Below are 19326 nucleotides of genomic sequence, written 5' to 3' on the forward strand. Positions count from 1 at the left end.
CAGGATAAGAACAGAAATTGCGATGCCGTGGTGTGGCGGCAGCAGGAGGCCCCTTAGCTAAAGTGGTACCTCAGGTTAAGAACAGTTTCAGGTTAAGAACGGACCTCCAGAACGAATTAAGTTCTTAACCCAAGGTACCACTGTATATAAAATTCATAATGAAGAAATATTCCCATATAATTGCAGGTGTTAGGTTGAATCAGATGACAAGGCCTCAGCAATCTCTGAGGGGAAAACCCTACCTGGAAGCAGTCATAGGAACTCAGGCTTACCTTTCTCCTAGTATCTCTCTCTAGAATCTTACTCCATTGTCCCTGCGTAATGTCAGTGCACCCTTAGAGATAATCGCCATTCACCATCCTGAAATTTTGATTTTCAACATCTTGTCACAGTATGTGGAATTAGAAGTCAGGATATGAATACAGTTCTCCAAATGAAAGAAAACCCCTACTTTGACTGTAATCTTATAAACTGCTTTGAGGTTTTCTACAATCAAGCTGTATATAAATGCTACGAAGTAAACAAATATATGATGAAATGAGGGAAATAAGTTTTGGGTGAAAGGTCAAGTTCATTTATTGTGGTGTTCCATTTTGCGTTTGCATTGAGGCATCCAGGGACAGCTAAGAATACAAGTTGTAGAAGTTTTGCATTGAGGCAGGGACTGGAACGCAATGCGTTTCAAAGGTGCATTTGTGATTCATCTCCCTAGAGGCAATAGCTGAACTTATTTGCATGCAAGGCTGTACAATTACTGGAATACTCTTCTCTGCATTCCTACAGGCATAATGATATTGAGGTATTTCCTAATCTGTTTTTCCTCTTGCAGATTTGTTGGTCGGATAAATGTTTACCATGACAGAGATGAGCCTGTTGCAAGGTAGGACTGAAAACATGTAATGCCTGGGTTATTCAATCTTTACCATAAGCAAATACTATCAGACAACCCACCAGGCAGTTTTTCCCCTCCATCCTTAAAAAGTTTTAAAGACCTGATGGTGTTTGATTTTATCGCTTAATTTGTGCTGCAATATATTGCATTTTAAGAATTTTATCAGCGTCACCCAAAGAACTTTGGTATTGGGGTTGCGTAGGAATATTGTTTTTAAAAAATCAGTGCATGCATGTGCACTGTCAGGGCTAGTTAAATTCGGAATATATGCAACAAAAAAGTGAAACCGTGGCACGTTGTAGCAGAGAAAAGCAGGGAGACTATCAGGGGCATTGAGTTTTCTTTGAGATGGTGGTTTCATTATCCTGAAAAAGCTGGGCCAAGAGCCTGATGCGAATCCCTTTCTGCCCACCTGTTTTTTGCTTTGTTCATCAATATCAGGGAGCAGATGATCAGGGAATGAAAGGCACATAGTTGAACATGACACAAAAAGGACTTGATTATGTATGGCTGGGCACTGTGTATGGGGACAAAACTCTATGCGGCTTCCATTGAAGCTGCCAGTGGAGGAACAGACGCTAAAATTTTGGCAGCTAAATACAAAGTTAGATGATAGGATTGGTGAACACCCTTGTCTTGCTTTTACCAGAATGAAATTGTGGCTAATAATCTGCCCCCACCCTACTCCAACCCTCAAGTGCAACCAACCATAAAAATGAGTATACTCGTAAGTGAGTCCTTTTTAAAAAGCCTTTAATGTGCTGTTCTTAGAATGCGCAGAAGTTCTTTTTTAGCTGGTTAACCGCACTACTTGAGTTTATAGAACATTTTGGTTTTTAAAGCACTGATGGTCTTAGATTAAAATCTTCTGCTAAGGTTGCCAGTGCTTAAGTGCTGAAATGCTAAAGAAAGATTAATGCCATCCATATTGAGTTCAAGTGGCATTTCCTTTTAATATTTTATGGGTTTATACGCTGGTTGTAGTCTTTCTACTGATGTCATGCTGTTTTATTATGCATTTGTATGCTTTTTTTAAATGCCACCCTGAACAATTTTTATTAAAATACAGCTAATAAGGCTTGTATACGTAAAAATAAGTATATTTTTTAAAAGCCCTGACTTGAATCCTCACATTTATGAATAAAGCTCTTATCCTACTTTACTGGAAAGGACTTTTAATAAGAAGTTTCGGGTTTGTACCAATTGCATGACCTGCTTTTAGCATTGAAGAAAACATATAACTTCCGTACAGGTGAATCAGGATGAATACTCAATATAAATGTCATCTGGAGGCGCCCGCCATTTCAGAAATGTGAACTTATTTTCTTTTCTAAACTTAACCTTATTTATTTTGTGTTTAAAACACTGCCTTCATGCTGCCACTTCAGACAGTTAATTAATATTATTATCTTTGTAGGCCATTGGGATCTGAAAATGTGCTTCTTAGAGGAGCTACGTTGAAGAACACAGAGAAAATATTTGGTAAATTACTATAAAAGCAGTAACAGTCCTAATTCAGAGATATAAATGAGAAGATTTAAGTTTCAGCAGCATCTTCTGATGTTGTACAGAGGATATTCTGCTAAAAAAAATAAGAAGTGGGGGGAAACAACCCATTGAAAAGGACTGTTATCTGTTTTGATGGTTGTGGTGATGGTTTAATTTCTATAACACTTAATATATTAATATATGTTATATTTGGGGGCTGAAAATAGTGTTCTTGAAATCAAATCATTCCTGAATAACCACTTAATTTTGCAAATATTCACTGCTTGTTGTTGTTCTTTCCCTGCTTTTTTAGTCTGTTGCCATTTTTCTGGGTTGTCTTTCCCCCAGATTTCGTCACACTGGCCATCTCATCAAATTGGGAGATGTCATACAGTAATTATGGCATTGCATTATGTAGCCAATCCAATTTGGTAATATGTTTATGGAGGGTAAACAGATGATTCCTGCATCAGCATTGCCCTCAGTCTGAATGGATGAACATTTTTTGTGCCCTTCTGGAATAAATCTGCTAAAATGCTAGATGTGTTTTATTGCCCTAACCCCCCCCCCCTAAAAACTTGAACAAATATTATCCCACCACTTCCAGTTTCAGCCGAGCCCCGCAGCTGAATGTATGCAGTTGTTAATGCATCCATTAACAGACTCACTAAATCAGGCCCACAGCTGTGTCTCCTACACAATCCTATCCTTTTTAATAGAATTTGTAATTAGCTCCATTAGCTAGCGGTTGTGTGTAATATTACATAATATGCACATTCACCCACATCCATATTTTTTTTTAAATGAAATAGTATTTCTGTTTGTTTCAGGTGTTGCTATCTACACTGGCATGGAAACAAAAATGGCATTGAACTACCAATCCAAATCTCAGAAACGATCTGCTGTGGAAAAGTAAAGCTATGAGTGCTTCTTATATGCAAATATGTGTGGGCAAGATCAGTGGGAAGCAGGAAAGGAAAGGAAATGTCTGCACGAAGTGAAGCAGCGAAAATCCCCTATCAGTGTTTGTTTGTTTGTTTGTTTTGGAAATAACTAATCATGTCGTAAGCCTGCTATGAAGGTTTTGTTCTTCTGTTGTTTGTTCGTACACATTGGGATACAGTCATCACTTGATTGCCAGTTTAAAACTGCTAGCTTTGAAAAGGTTCTGATCCGTGCTATTTTTCTAGAAAAAGAGATGCCGGAACTCACCTTCCTTGTTCTCTTATGATGGCAATGGCACCAAACTGAGAGGTGCCGGAACGCAGTTCCAGCGAGTTCTAGCTGGGGAAAAAAGCCGTGCTTCTGATGCCATTCCTGTTTGTACTTGTCTTGCTCTTTTAGACAAGCATGAGTTTGTTTCATACATTATACTGGGAAGTATTTGGGCTTATTTCTGAACCAGTCAAAATTAGATCTACTTCATATCCACCAATCCCCACAAACCCCTTCCCTTAAACCAGGGGTGCCCCAACTTTTTTCAAAGAGGGCCAGATTTGATGAAGTGAACTGACCTTTTTTTTACGATTTTACCCCAAAGTTTTTTGTTTTTTTAGGATTTGACCCCAGTAAATAAACTGCCACAGGAGGGGCCAGATAAAACCGTCGGGGGGGCTGAATTAGGCCCCCCAAAAGGACTTTGGACTTGCCTGCCTTAAACCTTACTTAATAGGGTACTGGCACAGCCAATGGCAGCAATAAGCTATAGGGAGAAGAAAAGGAGGGGTATTCTGCTCTTGGGTGGTCTGCCATGCTGCAATGTAGCACATGCCATCCTTCAAAGCCTCTAATATCCCAAAGAATGCACAGTTTCCCCATAGGGCTCCTAGGTGCTGCATTGCAGCATACCAGTCTGTTAGAGAAGGGAGTGGGGAGAGAGAGTCCTTTCCCAGTGACTTACCATCTGCAAGGAAACTACCACTGTATCTGAGCTGCAGAAGAATTGGGGGAACAAAATGCTTGCTTCGTCTTCGTAGCAGTCACAATTTCCCGTCATCGGAGTACAAGTTTGGTGGCACCTCTAACTATGCCGGGTGATCAATGCTTGCCATTAATCACACAGTGGTTTATGCAAAATGCATGTAATATAACACAACTCACCAGTTCCTCCTCCACTGGTTTGCTTCTGGAAACAGCCAAATGTACAAATTTAAAACACCTTTCTGGATTGTTAGATCTGGACCGGGGAAATCAGATTATCATTCAGTCTTGCAGCATGTTGCATATTCATTTATGTACTTTCCGCTTAACCTCACCTGTAGATTTGTTGTGAGAATGAAATAGTGGCAGTCCTATGTAAGAAACCACTCCCACGTTCCTGAGAAGAAAAGTGGGAGTGTAAATGCTTTGGAAATGCCTTTGCATGCACATGTTAGTACTGTTCAGACAAAGATTATGGTTATGGTTTTGGTCATGGCAATTTCACAACTAGCCCTGTCATCCCAGAAGAATTAGCTGATCATAACTGGTGTTGAACCGAGGATGTAGAAAGTTTGGTTTATAGCGCATAGCCTGAGGGATATTTGCCCATTTGTCCACCTATCGAAACCAAAATAATACATGTGGGTCATGATTCATCAAAAGCACTGATAACCTTTGTAATATGCACTGTGCAATCCTTTATTCCCTGTTATGAATTGCAAATGCCTTTTCTGCAAAAGGTCTTTTGCTGCATTTGTTAGATATGTCAAATTTACATGGAGGGTGGGGAAGGCTTAGACTAATTCAAAAGCATGCTAACATACATTTAAAAAAATCTCTTTTTTTACTTATGCTAAAAAGCTTTTCCTCTCATTTGTTTCAGATCCATGAATGTATTTCTTATTGTATACCTCTGTATTCTGATCAGTAAATCACTAATAAATACTGTCCTGAAATACGTGTGGCAAAGTGAGCAGTTTCGCGATGAGCCTTGGTATAATGAGAAAACAGAACTGGAACGGAAAAGAAATGTGGTATGTGAATAACTTGAGGTTTAATAAAAGATTTAAGGGTTTTGCGCAATAATGTCACTACAGCTGATGATAAGGCTTCTGTCAGTAGAATGGGAAAGGAAGCGATTTTCAGTTATTCCCCCCCCCCCCCTCAGTGCCTCACTAAATTTGCTCTGAAGATTTCCCATACCCTCTGAGGAGGAGGGAGGAATTGCTGAAAATGGCCTTTCTCCCTGTTCCACTGATGGAAGCCTTACTGTCACCTATGTGGCATTGTGGCTGCAACTTATGGCATATGATGATGATGATGATGATGCAGCTTTGCTATATTTCTGCCCTTACATATCTCCAATAACTACATTTCTTGGTAATGCCTTCAAGAGTGTTCTTCCTTTGCAAATAATATGGAACATTCTTTGCTCCACCACCCTTCCAATCCTACAGGATAATCTGAATAAAGAAGTTTTTTCTTTCTGTGTATCTTCTTTGGGGCTTCTGTTAGTTAAAAGCAAGTACTGGCAAAGTGCATGTGAATTGGGCTGCTCAAAAAACCACAGTTTTTTTAGCACATGGACAAGGGATGAACTGGAAAGAAGGAAATGCTCAAACCAGTTTCCTGCTTGGGATGTTGTGGAAAACTAGTTTAAGAAACATAGAAGTCATGTCTGCAGCTCTGCGCACAAAGGAACAGAAAGCTAGGCAAGGAGGAGAATGTGCTTGAACTTGTCAATTCTTCATGCACCAACAAGCAGTAGTTTATTAGAGTAAGCCCATTATGGCTGCACTGGGCCTAAGCTAACTACTTGATTTTTCTTCATGATACACCTATAGTTTAAAAATATGTATTTTAGAATATAAACAATATAATAAATCTAAAGATTGTTTTTGCAGAGCAGATCAGTGACTATTTTGGATGAGGCAGAATTTTTCGCTGGGATAAAAGAGAGGGAGTTAAGTTACAGATCTCAAATGTCTAACAGTGCAGTCATTAATAAGACTTATTCTGCAGTAAATGTACTTAAGATTGCAACCTAAGAGTGCATCCTATGCATGTTTGATAGAAGTTGATCCAGCTGCTTGATTGCACCTAAGATTCTTGCTGTTACTGTATATCCAAATAAATTCTTTGCTTTTGTCCCCCCAACCCTGCCGCCTTGGCAGTTTATTACAGCATTCACAGATTTCCTTGCCTTCATGGTTCTTTTCAACTACATCATTCCTGTATCCATGTACGTCACAGTAGAAATGCAGAAGTTTCTTGGTTCTTATTTTCTTACCTGGGATGAAGAAATGTTTGATGAAGAAACAGGTGAAGGGCCGCTGGTGAATACGTCTGACCTCAATGAAGAGTTGGGGCAGGTAACAAGTCACGTACAATTTATCCTACAAATCTTGCAGCTGTTTCTGATATTTAGATTCCTGCAGATATTGAACAGACCATTCTACTTGGAAATAGCTCTTCCTGCATGGCCAGCTCTCTGTACAATGGGACAAGAAAGGGCAGTGTGCCATAGAATCATAGAACTGTAGAATTGGAAGGGACCCCGGAGGTCATCTCAACAAAAGCATCCGTGACAGATGACCACCCCAGTGTGGTGTAGTGGTTAAGAGTGGTAGACTCATAATCTGGTGAACCGGGTTCGATTCCCCGCTCCTCCACATGCAGCTGCTGGGTGACCTTGGGCTAGTCACACTTCTGTGAAGTCTCTCAGCCCCACTCACCTCACAGAGTGTTTGTTGTGGGGGAGGAAGGGAAAGGAGAATGTTAGCTGCTTTGAGACTCCTTCGGGTAGTGATAAAGCGGGATATCAAATCCAAACTACTCTTCTTCTTCTTCTTCTTCTTCTTCTTCTTCTTCTTCTTCTCTGCTTAAAAACCTCCAAGAAAGGAGAGTCCACAACTTCCTGAGGGAGTCTGTTCCAATGTCGAGCAGCTCTTACTGTCAGAAAGTTATCCCTGATGTTTAGTCATAATCTCCTTTCTTGTAACGTGAATCCATTGGAGTAGGAGAAGACAAGCTTGCTCCATCTTCCATGTGACAGCCATCTGAAGATGGCTATTATATCTCTCAAATTCTTCTTTCCCAGGCTAAGCATTCCCAACTCCCTCAACCATTCCTCATAAGGCATGGTTTCCAGACCCTTGGCCATCTTGGTCGCCCTCCTCTGCACATTTTCCAGCTTGTCAAATCTCCTTCTTAAGTGGTGGTGCCCAGAACTGGACATATTTCAGTGTCATATGGATAATGCTGAGAACTGAATAAAAAGTTCTGGTGAACCAGGTTAAGCCCATGGGCTGGAAGTTCCTATGCCTCAACTGGAAAAGACAAGTACTGCATGCTTTTTCAAGGACAGAGGACAAAAAAGTATCACATAAAACCTTCATCTATTGAAATATCTGACTTCCCCTGCCTTGCTCCCCCCCCCCCCCAGCTCTGTTCTTCTTGTTTTAATTCTTAATTGTTCTATCTGTTTCTCTTCAGGTTGAATATGTCTTCACAGATAAAACAGGGACCTTAACAGAGAACAATATGGAGTTCATAGAATGCTGCATTGAGGGCCATGTGTATGTTCCTCATGTCATCTGTAATGGCCAAATTCTCCCGGATTCTGCTGGTATTGATATGATTGATTCTTCCCCAGGAGGAAGTAGCAAAGTACGAAGATTTTTATTATTATTATTAAATACCGAAAACATGACACTTGGGGGGCTCAGTTAAATAAAGTAGCTTTTTGTCAGGTAGGAGTTTTGCTTTCAGAATGTTCCATCCCCCCCCTTTGTAATATGACATTCCTGCTTTGCTATAACTCAAGAGCTGTTGCCCATAATATTTACAAATAATAGTTTGCAAAGCTGAAGGATACCCTTGCTCCATACAAGCTAGCAAAGACAAAACACAAAGCAAACTGGGTGTCTCCCCCATCCATGAGTGAGATATTTGTGGACGTTTGAGGAGAACCCAAAGAGTTTTGATAAGACCAACAACCAGGGACAACACCAAAGTTCAGGTGGCCCTTGGCATAGGGCCTAGGTCATCCAAACCCCACCATGTGGCCACACTGTTGTTTTCCTGATGCTGGAAGAAACATCAAGAATATTTATATCCAGAATTATATGTTCATGCTATGGCTCTGTGAAATAAATAAGCAGCAATAAATGTCTCAAGAGTTAGATGGGTGCTTATTTTAGGAGTGGCTTACAGCAAATTAAAGTGGCTTACAGCAAATTTATCTAGTCAGTATGCTAAATCCTTTGCAATCCTTTTCTATTCCAATGGTAGCTTCTTAATAAAGTCACTGTTGTTCCAAGATGAACTGGTCTGAAACATAAATGAGAGTCCAGTCCAGAGATAGGGAGGACTCTAGGGTACTAAGGGGGAACAACAGCATCCTGCATTGCTTAGAAGGGTCCCACTTAGTCCGTAAAGGTAAAGGGTAAAGGGATCCCTGACCATTAGGTCCAGTTGTGACTGACTCTGGGGTTGCGGCGCTCATCTCGCTTTACTGGCCGAGGGAACCGGTGTACAGCTTCCGGGTCAGGTGGCCAGCATGACTAAGCCACTTCTGGCGAACCAGAGCAGCGCACGGAAATGCTGTTTACCTTCCTGCCGAAGTGGTACCTATTTATCTACTTGCACTTTGATGTGCTTTTGAACTGCTAGGTTGGCAGGAGCAGAGACTGAGCAACGGGAGCTCACCCCGTCACGGGGATTCGAACCACCGACCTTCTGATCGGCAAGTCCTAGGCTCTGTGGTTTAACCCACAGTGCCACCCGCGTCCCTAACTTAGTCCGTAGAGGTAGAGGCCTTTAAAGCATCTCAGGTGACGCCAGAGTATAGGATGGGCAGCTTTCCTCCCACAAACAACCTTTAATTTACCAAAAGAATTTAGTGTGTGAACTTAAATAATGCATGACAATCTAGTCTGTTCAGCTGCTACTGTTACATGTGCAAAGTATTAAATTTTGTTGCTAATTCCCTCGGAGTTGAAAATCTGTATTAGCAGCATTCTTCCTGGGAGCCCGTGTGGTGTAGTGGTTAAGAGCGGTAGTCTCGTAATCTGGTGAACCGGGTTCGCTTCTCCGCTCCTCCACATGCAGCTGCTGGGTGACCTTGGGCCAGTCACACTTCTCTGAAGTCTCTCAGCCCCACTCACCTCACAGAGTGTTTGTTGTGGGGGAGGAAGGGAAAGGAGATTGTTAGCCACCTTCAGACTCCGTAAGGGAAGTGAAAGGCGGGATATCAAGTCCAAACTCCTCTTCTTCTTCTTTATTAGGACAGAGAAGAACTCTTTTTCCGTGCTCTATGCCTTTGTCACACCGTTCAAGTGAAGGAAGATGACAACGTGGATGGGTTGAAGAAAGCACAGCTGTCAGGGAGGTCTGCCGTGTATATTTCATCGTCCCCTGATGAAGTTGCTTTAGTTGAAGGGATTCAGAGGTATGGACCATAATGCCTTTTTTCAGTTTGTGTAAGAGCTGAGACTCGTTTCCTTTGATAGTAACTCCAAAGGCAGCCACTGGGGGGAAAGATCTTTGTGAAGGTGTCCCTGAAGTGAGAGATGTGCTGAGGGTAAAATGAAAGTAAGGAGGACACAGGAAATGGAGAGAGGGGGAGAGGTCAGGCCTTGCTGTGTGGGAGGTGTTGTTTGAATGTCTCTGTTGAAAAATAAACTTGTTATGAAGCAGGCTCTAATCAGGTCCAGGTTTCTGTAGGTCTAGGTACTTCTGTGCCCATATCATTTGGGGAGGAAAAGATTAATACCATCCTCATCGTATACTTACTTGATTGTTGTCATTTGGGTGTGGTGAACATGCCACAGATGAGATACTTAGGTGTGTCTGTGTGTCTATGCAAGAGTACAGGGGGAGCCAAAAGTACAGTGTTTTTAGAAAGTGGTGGAAAGTAATGGTCCGGAACTGTGGGAGCAGCTTATGTGGTAGGATTGTTCTCAAAACATTGAAAAGAGAAACAAAACCACAGAGAAATCTTGAGCCAGCTTGAGCAAATAATAACTTGTGTGATCTGTAAATGAAATTTAGAGAAGTTTGTTTCTAGTAATACACAACCCGCCAAACAGTTCAGTCTACTGTAAACTTGGTGGCATACAGTTAGTTGTTGTAACTTCTGATGTGTATCTACGGTTGAATTTCAGGCTTGGTTACACCTATTTAAGACTGAAGGACAATTTTATGGAAATCTTGAATCGAGAAAATGATATTGAAAGGTAAGTTGTGCACTGTTGTCCTGTACATAAGTATGTTTTGTCTTTAATGGCCTTTTAAAAAGTTAACTTTGAGAAAAACACTTTGTTTAGTTGATTGTATGGTTTATTACGGGGGTGATTTGCAATTCTGTCAGTTTGGATTTTGAGCCAAGGGTATGGAGTTTTATGAAACTCCATACCCTTTATCTCACAGGGACCATGGATTTACATCTGTTTTACTCCGTGTGTGTATGTGTGTATGTATGTGTATAAAAATGTACGTTATTACAACATTTCCTTGTTTTTTCCCCTTTAGGTTTGAACTATTGGAAATCCTTAGTTTTGATTCTGTAAGGAGACGAATGAGTGTGATAGTTAAATCGGCAAAAGGTACTTAAAGAAAAGAAAAAAAACATAGTCCCTAAGCTCTTGGGAACTTGGTTTAAGTCTGAAATCTAATACTTATTTATTAAATTTATATACTGCCCTTCATCCGAAGATCACAGGGCGCTTTATCACATAAAAATACAAAATGAAAACACAAAATACCTATCATAAGGACAACAAAAAACAACAACTAATACCACCCCCCTCCCACAGACACATTTAAACGGCCATAGACTGTTTAATCAGACAAAGGCCTGGTTACAGAGGAACGTTTTTGCTCCTCACATAAAGATATGTAGCGAAGGCGCTAGGCAAACCTCCCTGAGGAGAGTATTCCACAAACGGGGAGCCACTGTAGAAAAGGCCCCATTCTCACCCTCCAGACCTATTGTGGAAGGGAGTACATGAAGAAGGGCCTCAGATTATCACAGATCTTTTGCTCTTTAGCCTGTCTTGATTTTTGCCGCTTTCTACTGTTCCGTCATATTTTCGAATACAGTCGTACCTTGGAAGTGGAACGGAATCCTTTCCGCAAGTCTGTTCAACTTCCAAAACATTCGGAAACCAAAGCATGGCTTATGATTGGCTGCAGGAAGCTCCTGCAGCCAATGGGAAGCTGCAGAAGCCCCGTCAGACGTTCGGCTTCCAAAAATAGTTCGCAAACTGGAACAGTCACTTCTGGGTTTGCAGTGTTCGGGAGCCAAAACTAAGCTGTTCGAAAACCAAGGTATGACTGTAGTATGCTTGTAATTTTGGCTCGGTTTAATTTGAGTCCATTTAATATAGAGTGTGATAATTTCAAAAAGCTGTTTCATAAGAAGACTTTTTAAAATATTTTGGCGGCAAGGGTTCTGAACCTTAGGCCCAAAGGGGAGGGATCATGGGAGTGGTTGAGTGCAAGGATACCAAACAGTGATCAGTTCTAGGTTTTTTTATTATTATTATTAAGGAAGGCTTACAGCAAAGCAGACTGCTAGGTCTCCTAGCCTTTGCAGACCCGGGGCAGACCAGCCATCTCCTTGCTGCATTGTCTGTCCTGCGTCTGTAGAGGCTAGGAGACCTGCCAGGCTACTTTGCTGAAAGTCTTTTAATAATACTAGAGCTAATCACACTAGTGTTTTTGACATCCTTCTTTGATATCCCCGTACCCAGCCACTCCCCTGTGCTATCCTTTGAACCTGTGGTTTAGAACAGCAAGGGCTTTATCTGCATTTAACCCACTTTTAAAATTTTGTTTTGCTTACATTTCCAGGAGAAATATTTCTGTTTTGTAAAGGAGCAGATTCGTCTATTTTCCCCAGAGTTGCAGAAGGCAAAATAGACCAGATTAGATCAAGAGTTGAGCGCAATGCAGTGGTAAGATCCAGCATTTGGCATTTATTATGTGCAAATTGTGTGCATTCAAGGCAGAAAGCTGCAAAAGTCAGTTTGTAAGGGCAAACTCGTCTAAATAAGGGAATGATGGCAGATGAGGAAGTCATCGTTGTGTTGACTTCCATTCTCCTTCAGTGCACTTTTTGTGAGAGGCCACACACACAGCATAAATTTTTGGAGATACCCAAGAATCTTGTAGTTCTGCTTGTCACATATGGATTTTTGATGGAAGACATAGTTGGTTTGCCCTCCTCTATCAGCAGTATTTTCTTTCTTTCTTTTCCCAAAACTGTAGAGAAGTTGGGTTTCCAGCTTTCTCATAGCCTTCTCCAGAGGTTCAAGTTAACCAAATTGTTGCCTTGCTCAAGGCAGTCGATAAACTTGCATTCTAAGCTCAAGTCAATTAAACCACTACACAAGGCAGAAACCTAAATTATAACCTGCAGAACTTAAAATCTCCAGAAGACTTTCACTGAACACGTCTCTGTACTTTTAAAATAATTTCCTTTAGGAGGGCCTGCGAACGCTATGTGTAGCGTATAAGAAATTCACCTGTGAAGAATATGAGAATGTGCAGAAGCATTTGCAGGAGGCCAAACTGGCTCTTCGGGATCGGGAGAAGAAACTGGCTGAGGCATACGAGCAGATAGAAAAGGGACTTATCCTGCTTGGTGCTACAGCAGTTGAAGACCGGTTAGTGCACTTGTTAAATTTAAAACATTATATATATATAAAATATTTCCATTTGAACAATCCAATAAAAACCACATTAAAACATTCCAAATTATAATGCGATCAAAAAAGAAAAATATTCGATGCCAAATTATCTATCTTTGGTTTGGTTGCAAATGCGTTGACTAATAAGCCAATATGTTTATAATCCTTCTTCCCTGCACATGCAGCCCCTTCCGTCCTTTCTTCGTGGTATGCCTCTTTTCCCTCTATGTGCCTCCTAAATCTGTTCTGCGGTTTCCCCCTACCCTCCGGATCAGATTTGGGGATAGTACGAGGGTAGGAGAGACAGGGAAGTCCCCTGATGTTAACTCAAAAATGTATTTGAATACCTCCCTATCTAATAAACTATAGTTTCCCATTTTTTTCTCTGACCAAGAAAACGGTGGTTACTATGTTCAGACCACACCAGGATCATGAACATACCGTACTTTTCGCTCTATTAGACGTACCGGACCATAAGACGCACCTAGGTTTAGGGGAGTAAAACAAGAAATAAGAAAGCAACGCAAAGCATCCTGAGCTAAGAGGGAGCGCTCCTCCATCTTCGTTCAGGAGGCTTTGCGGGGCTATCCCTGAAGCCAGGAGAACAAGTGGGATCGGTGCGCACCGATCCCTCTTGCCCTCCTGGTTCCAGCGAAAGCAAGCCTACTGGCTTTCCCCCCACCTCCCGCAAGAGCCGTGCGCTCTTTAAAGGGAGCACGGCTCTTGGGGGCTTTTCTGGGAGGTGGGGGAACAGACAGAGCTCTGTCCCTTCCCCCACCTCCCAGAAAAGCCAGGGATAGCTACGCGAAGCCTCCGCAGGGCAGCGGGATGAAGGCTCCCCGTGCCCTGCAGAGGCTTCGCGTGGCGAAGCTAGAACAGCCAGCAGGATCGCAGCGCAGCTGTCTGGCTTCTTGCTTGGCCGCGCACAGCCTCTCCCGGGCAAGGGGAGCCTTCATCCCCTGCCCAGGAGAGGCTAAGGCTCCCCCAAGAGCCGCACTCCCTTTAAAGAGCGCGCAGTGTGTGTGCGGCTCTTTAAAGGGAGCGCTGAGCAGAGCCTCCCGCCTGCATTCGCTCCATAACACACACACACACATTTCCCCTTACTTTTTAGGAGGGGGAAAGTGTGTCTTATAGAGCGAAAAATACGGTAGTTTGAAAACTGGTTTAAGGTCCTGGTTTCCTCAGAATCTGTTAACCACAGTTTTCTGATTTGGACGATACAGACTTCCTTATCAAGGCAATGAGAGCTACATGCTAGGGCAAAAGGCTCATACGTGTCTCAGTGAGACACAGTTGTCTGTAGAGAGCCCAATTTATTTATTGTTTGTTTGTTTAGGTTTATGTGCTGTGTTTCTACCACAACAGCGGTCAAACCGACATGCCGCCAATACACAATAATGTAAACGTTTCCTAAAATAGATTTAAAACCAGTTAACAAACCAGAATTTGGAATCAAAGGGGTGGTACAGAGCTGAAAGAAAAGAAACCCTGTACTTGTCTAATCCTTCTTAACGGATTTTTGCAAGTGTCCTTTCTCCCCCTCTCCTAATGGGGGAGCATCCTTTCTGCCCCACCCCTCACTGTCCTGCCAGACCCATTAATCTCTTCTTAGCACATCTGACTCAATAACGGTCTTGTGGAAGCGTTTAGAAGCAGTATTATAACAATTAGTAGTTTACAATGTGGCCACACAGTAATTAGCAGCACTACGAGCTGTTTCCACAACAGAATCTAATTGTACTGTGAAATGACAAAAACCTCAGAATGCGTTGCACTGGGATAAAAGAATCTCTAAACATTATTATAATTATAATTATAATATATGCATATTTATTTAATACCCCGCCTTTTCCCTGACAGCAAGTTTTCTGGTCCCAGTTATTAAAAATAACAACCTACTCCCAACTCAATAAAAATGAAAGCAGGAAAATAAAAGACTATCCTGCGCAAACTGGGCAAGGCTTCCCACTCGTACATTGCATCAAAATGTTTCCACTTCCACCATGTGTGTTTGCCTCAATAAAACACCAGGGCCCAGATGTTATTACACACTGTAAAAGAAACAAGGATGCTGTTATATACTGAAGTTCTCACCCTGGGCCAGCAGGGGGAAATACTGTAGATAGTTTTCACTCAGGTCCACATAGGATTGAAAGTGACGTTCAGTGATTGGATAGTTACAGAAAATGGTTACTGTTGCGTTCTAGTGGAGCTCTATATAAGCAGGCTGGCTGAACCCTTCAGTTCAGTTCTGTTCTGGCCTGTGAATAAACAAGAGCTGTTTGAAGAATCGCTGTGTCATCTGATATATTCACCCACAACTTAACAGGTTCCCGACCTGAAAAGCTTGCAGTCTAAATTTGAATGGGAAAGGAAAGAAAAGGCTACAAAAGGATGGTTACGAACAAGTGCAGTTGTTGTGTTTGCTCAGGTTTTGTTTTGTAGACCAGCCCTTAGTACGAAGTTCCTTTTCATTGTTTCAGGCTGTAGTCAAGCTAAACTCAGCCTAATGGGAATAGAAACATATTGTTCAACCTGGAATGTATAGATTTAGCTTGCTTTCTATCTCTCTTCCTCACCCCCCCCCCTTTCTTAGACTGGTCCTAATTTTTATATTTCTGGAGCCACCAGGTTTGAACCCGGGAATATACTGATTAGCTGAAAACTGCAACAAGACATGGGTTCTTTCTTATCAATTACCTTGCTATCAGTGCAGCTAGAAGTGTAGAATAAAAAAATTATTTATGGTCATGTGTGGGGTTCAGGAAATGCCCAGAAATACATTGCTGTGAAGCATGATTATACAGTATGTGCTTTAAAACAGACAGGTAAAGGGCACTAAAATACACTGCAGCTCCTCTGGACTGCAGCATCTGAACCCTTTAAATCAACGGAGAGAAAACTATTGAGTAAATAAATAAATAAAATATTGCATGACAGCAAAGGCTTCTTAAGTCCAAACTCCTTTTTACCGCCATGTTTTCCAATATGATAGAAACCTTTTAGTAAGTGCCCTTAATTTTTAATTTAAAGTTTGTCAATAATTATTTGTGATTGGTATCTCGAAGATTACAGGAAAAGGCTGCTGATACAATCGAATCCCTGCAAAAAGCTGGCATTAAGGTTTGGGTTCTGACGGGAGACAAAATGGAGACTGCCGCAGCTGCCTGCTACGCCTGCAAACTGTTCAGAAGAAATACTCAAATACTTGAGTTAACTACCAAGAAAATAGAGGAGCAGAGCTTGCACGATGTGTTGTTTGATTTAAGCAAGACTGTCCTAAGACACAGTGGCAGCTTAACAAGGGACACCTTCTCAGGGTATGTATAAAGTACAAATTCAACCAAAATCAAAATTTGCACCCTTTTTTGGCATTGGTTCAGTGGCAGAATCGGAAACAGCTTTTAAAAAAACATATATAGATATACCATACTTTTCCATGTATAAGACGACCCCTATTTTGGGGGCCGGCTCCCTCGGCCAATAAAGCGAGATGAGCGCCGCAACCCCAGAGTGGGCTACGACTAGACCTAATGGTCAGGGGTCCCTTTACCTTTACCTTTTATCCTGTGCAACAAAATTGGAAATTGAGGGAATAGATTTCTTGCGAGAGTATCCTAGTGCGTAGAGGGAACAAAAACCTAGTGGTGGGGTTTCCACTCTCCACGGTGGTAATTGGAGGCAAAAACAAGATTGCTGTATCAAGTTAGTTACTTCAAATGGCAAGAAATCTAAAAGACGGTATTCAACAAAATTATCCTGTCAGCACAAGGAATGGGACTTTCTCCCCTCTCCTCCTCCTGCATGCCTCCCTCTATCCCTAGATCTTCTCCGGAGGGTTGGGCTAACAGAGAGAAGAGAATTAGGATGCACAAGAGGGGAGAAAAGAGGAAGAATGTTCCATTGTACACTGATAAATCCTTGAGCTTAAGGAACCTTAGCCTTAGCCCTATGTTACATGCAACCCGAAATACCATGAGTGTGCTGCATTTCAGCATGTCTTTTGAAGCGACTGCTGTATAAAACACGGTTGGTTAAACTGCAAAACCAGCATTAATTTGTGTATTTTTGTCACTCAATAGGCTTTCAGCTGAAATGCAAGATTATGGTTTAATTATTGATGGAGCAGCATTATCATTAATAATGAAACCACGGGAAGATGGGAGCTCTGGTAACTACAGAGAGATCTTCCTTGAAATCTGTAGGAACTGCAGCGCGGTTCTATGCTGCCGCATGGCTCCTTTGCAAAAAGCACAGGTTTGTGTTTCGCGTCTTCAATTACATGACAAATGTATATTTATATAAATATTGAAAGTCTCCGTGTAATGTGTTGTGTTTAAATACCCACCTTCCAGTGATTGATAATGGAAGCAAAAAAATGAAAAAAAACAAGGAGAAATGAGTGAAAGAATTTCTGAAAGAAAGCAATTAGTTAATGGTTACATTAAAATGGCACCCTGCTGTGCCACTGATTTATGTATGTTTCAAGCAGATTTCAGGGATTGACATGCTACTTGGAAAAGAGCTCATTTAACTAAGGAAAAGTGCTGTATTTTCAGCTGATGCTACATTGTGAGGCTACACATTAACCTCACATGCAAAGCTGTTATTTCTATTTCCTTGTGTTTTTGTGTTTAGGAAATAAGAATAGGTGTGTGTTGGAAATTCTTTTGATTAGGCTTTTATCAGAAGATAATTGGAATAACACTGGATAAAGATATAAGGATGACAGAAAGAAAACAACTAGGCCCATCTTGGGGCCTGTTCAGCCGTTACTTTCCTGTAGAAAAGCGAAATCTGCCTCTTCCTCTTGCTGTGGAAAATAAGCATTAAGTGAACTGGGTTATGTTGCCAAATGAAATATTTCCCTGACTGCCTAATTTTTTATCAGAAAGAATAGAGATTTTCTGCCAAGTAGCTGTGGAGATTATCTATTCAAATAAACATCATACAGTTATATCTTTGGTTGTTATTTTCTCTCCATGGTCAAGGAAGGGGAATTCTGAGTTTCCTTAGAAAGTAATATGTGAATAGGCCCAAATGCCGGCCTGTCTGTTTCACTACTGCCTGGAAAATAGAAGATTCCATGAAGTGAATGTCCTTTCTTCTTACTTGGTTCAGTTTCCACCGCCGCCGAAATATCTAGCAAGTGGAACATTGAGCATAATGGTGCAGTTTAAAAACATGTATGTAACATTTGCACCTTTTCCCCCTTCCAGATTGTAAAATTAATTAAATGGTCAAAGGAGCATCCAATCACGTTAGCAATTGGTGATGGAGCAAATGATGTCAGTATGATCTTAGAAGCACACGTTGGCATTGGTAAGTGGATTGTTATGGTCAAGTTTAAAGTCATCGTCATCATAATGTAATATTGAGTCACTGGTTATTATGGTCCTAGTACTTTGTATCATTGCCATTGTTTCCTTCAATCTATTGTGGAGCAGTATATACCGTATTTTTTGCCCAAAAGACTCACCTTTTCCCTCCTAAAAAGTAAGGGGAAATGTTCTGGCTTCTGAGATTCAGAATATTTTTTTTCTTGTTTTGCTCCTCCAAAAACTAGGTGCGTCTTATGGTCTGGTGCGTCTTATAGAGCGAAAAATATGGTATTCTTCCCATCAGTAGCTAAGTCCCCATTTCACTGTTGGGTGGAAGATACTTTGTGAGCAGCAGAAACATCCTAAACATTAGGAGCAAATGATTCTTCCTCAGTTTATGATGATGAAGAGAGAAGATACTTGCTTGTTCTGAACCTGCTAACCATAGTTTCCCAGTTCAAACGAAATCTAATGATAAGTATCACCAGTTCAGTTTCACCGCATCGTTTCACTTTTTGCCATTTTGTTTTTCCTTCCAGGCCTTATTGGGAAAGAAGGCCGCCAAGCTGCAAGAAACAGCGACTATGCAATACCCAAATTTAAACATTTGAAAAAAATGTTGCTTGTTCATGGGCATTTTTATTATGTCAGGATATCTGAACTTGTGCAATACTTCTTTTATAAGGTATATTGGGGCTTTTGTATTATGGTTGTTAACAGTTTAGACAGAGGCAGATTATTTTGAAGCTTGTTGTCTTGGATTCCACTGTGTGACCATTGTCCTTCCAGACCTCCATTCTTCCAGTTTAACTTTAGATTCCTCCTACTCTGCTTCCTAGATATGGGGAAAACCTGTTTTCCTAAAACCACTTACTTCCAGAATGTCCAGTAATGTAGTAAGTAAAAGAGCAAGTGGTTTGATGGCTGCAAATGTGAATCAGCTTCTAATTTCAGTTGACCAAGCTAAATGGAAGAATGATGGGTTTGTTTTTATGTTTACACTGATAGC

The 19326-nt window shown here is 41.2% G+C and overlaps 1 protein-coding gene across 5 annotated transcripts in view; it reads left to right on the plus strand.

The window, feature by feature from the left end:
* Positions 1 to 19326, plus strand: part of ATP11A (ATPase phospholipid transporting 11A) — a 104457-nt gene that overhangs the window by 59773 nt on the left and 25358 nt on the right. For 3 of the 5 annotated variants that reach the window (XM_083735230.1, XM_083735228.1, XM_083735226.1), the window contains exons 8-22: positions 830 to 880; positions 2310 to 2374; positions 3211 to 3292; positions 5184 to 5334; positions 6475 to 6672; positions 7796 to 7969; positions 9589 to 9752; positions 10468 to 10539; positions 10835 to 10908; positions 12158 to 12261; positions 12791 to 12972; positions 16065 to 16316; positions 17079 to 17253; positions 18216 to 18318; positions 18857 to 19002. In XM_083735230.1, the coding sequence (XP_083591356.1) occupies positions 830 to 880; positions 2310 to 2374; positions 3211 to 3292; positions 5184 to 5334; positions 6475 to 6672; positions 7796 to 7969; positions 9589 to 9752; positions 10468 to 10539; positions 10835 to 10908; positions 12158 to 12261; positions 12791 to 12972; positions 16065 to 16316; positions 17079 to 17253; positions 18216 to 18318; positions 18857 to 19002 (1993 nt within the window). Of the gene's footprint in view, positions 1 to 829; positions 881 to 2309; positions 2375 to 3210; positions 3293 to 5183; positions 5335 to 6474; positions 6673 to 7795; positions 7970 to 9588; positions 9753 to 10467; positions 10540 to 10834; positions 10909 to 12157; positions 12262 to 12790; positions 12977 to 16064; positions 16317 to 17078; positions 17254 to 18215; positions 18319 to 18856; positions 19003 to 19326 lie in introns of all 5 variants that reach the window. The other 2 variants (XM_083735229.1, XM_083735227.1) reach the window with 1 other exon arrangement.

The sequence above is a fragment of the Podarcis gaigeae genome (genome assembly GCF_964106915.1).
Source record: "Podarcis gaigeae genome assembly, chromosome: 4".
Taxonomy (NCBI): domain Eukaryota; kingdom Metazoa; phylum Chordata; class Lepidosauria; order Squamata; family Lacertidae; genus Podarcis; species Podarcis gaigeae.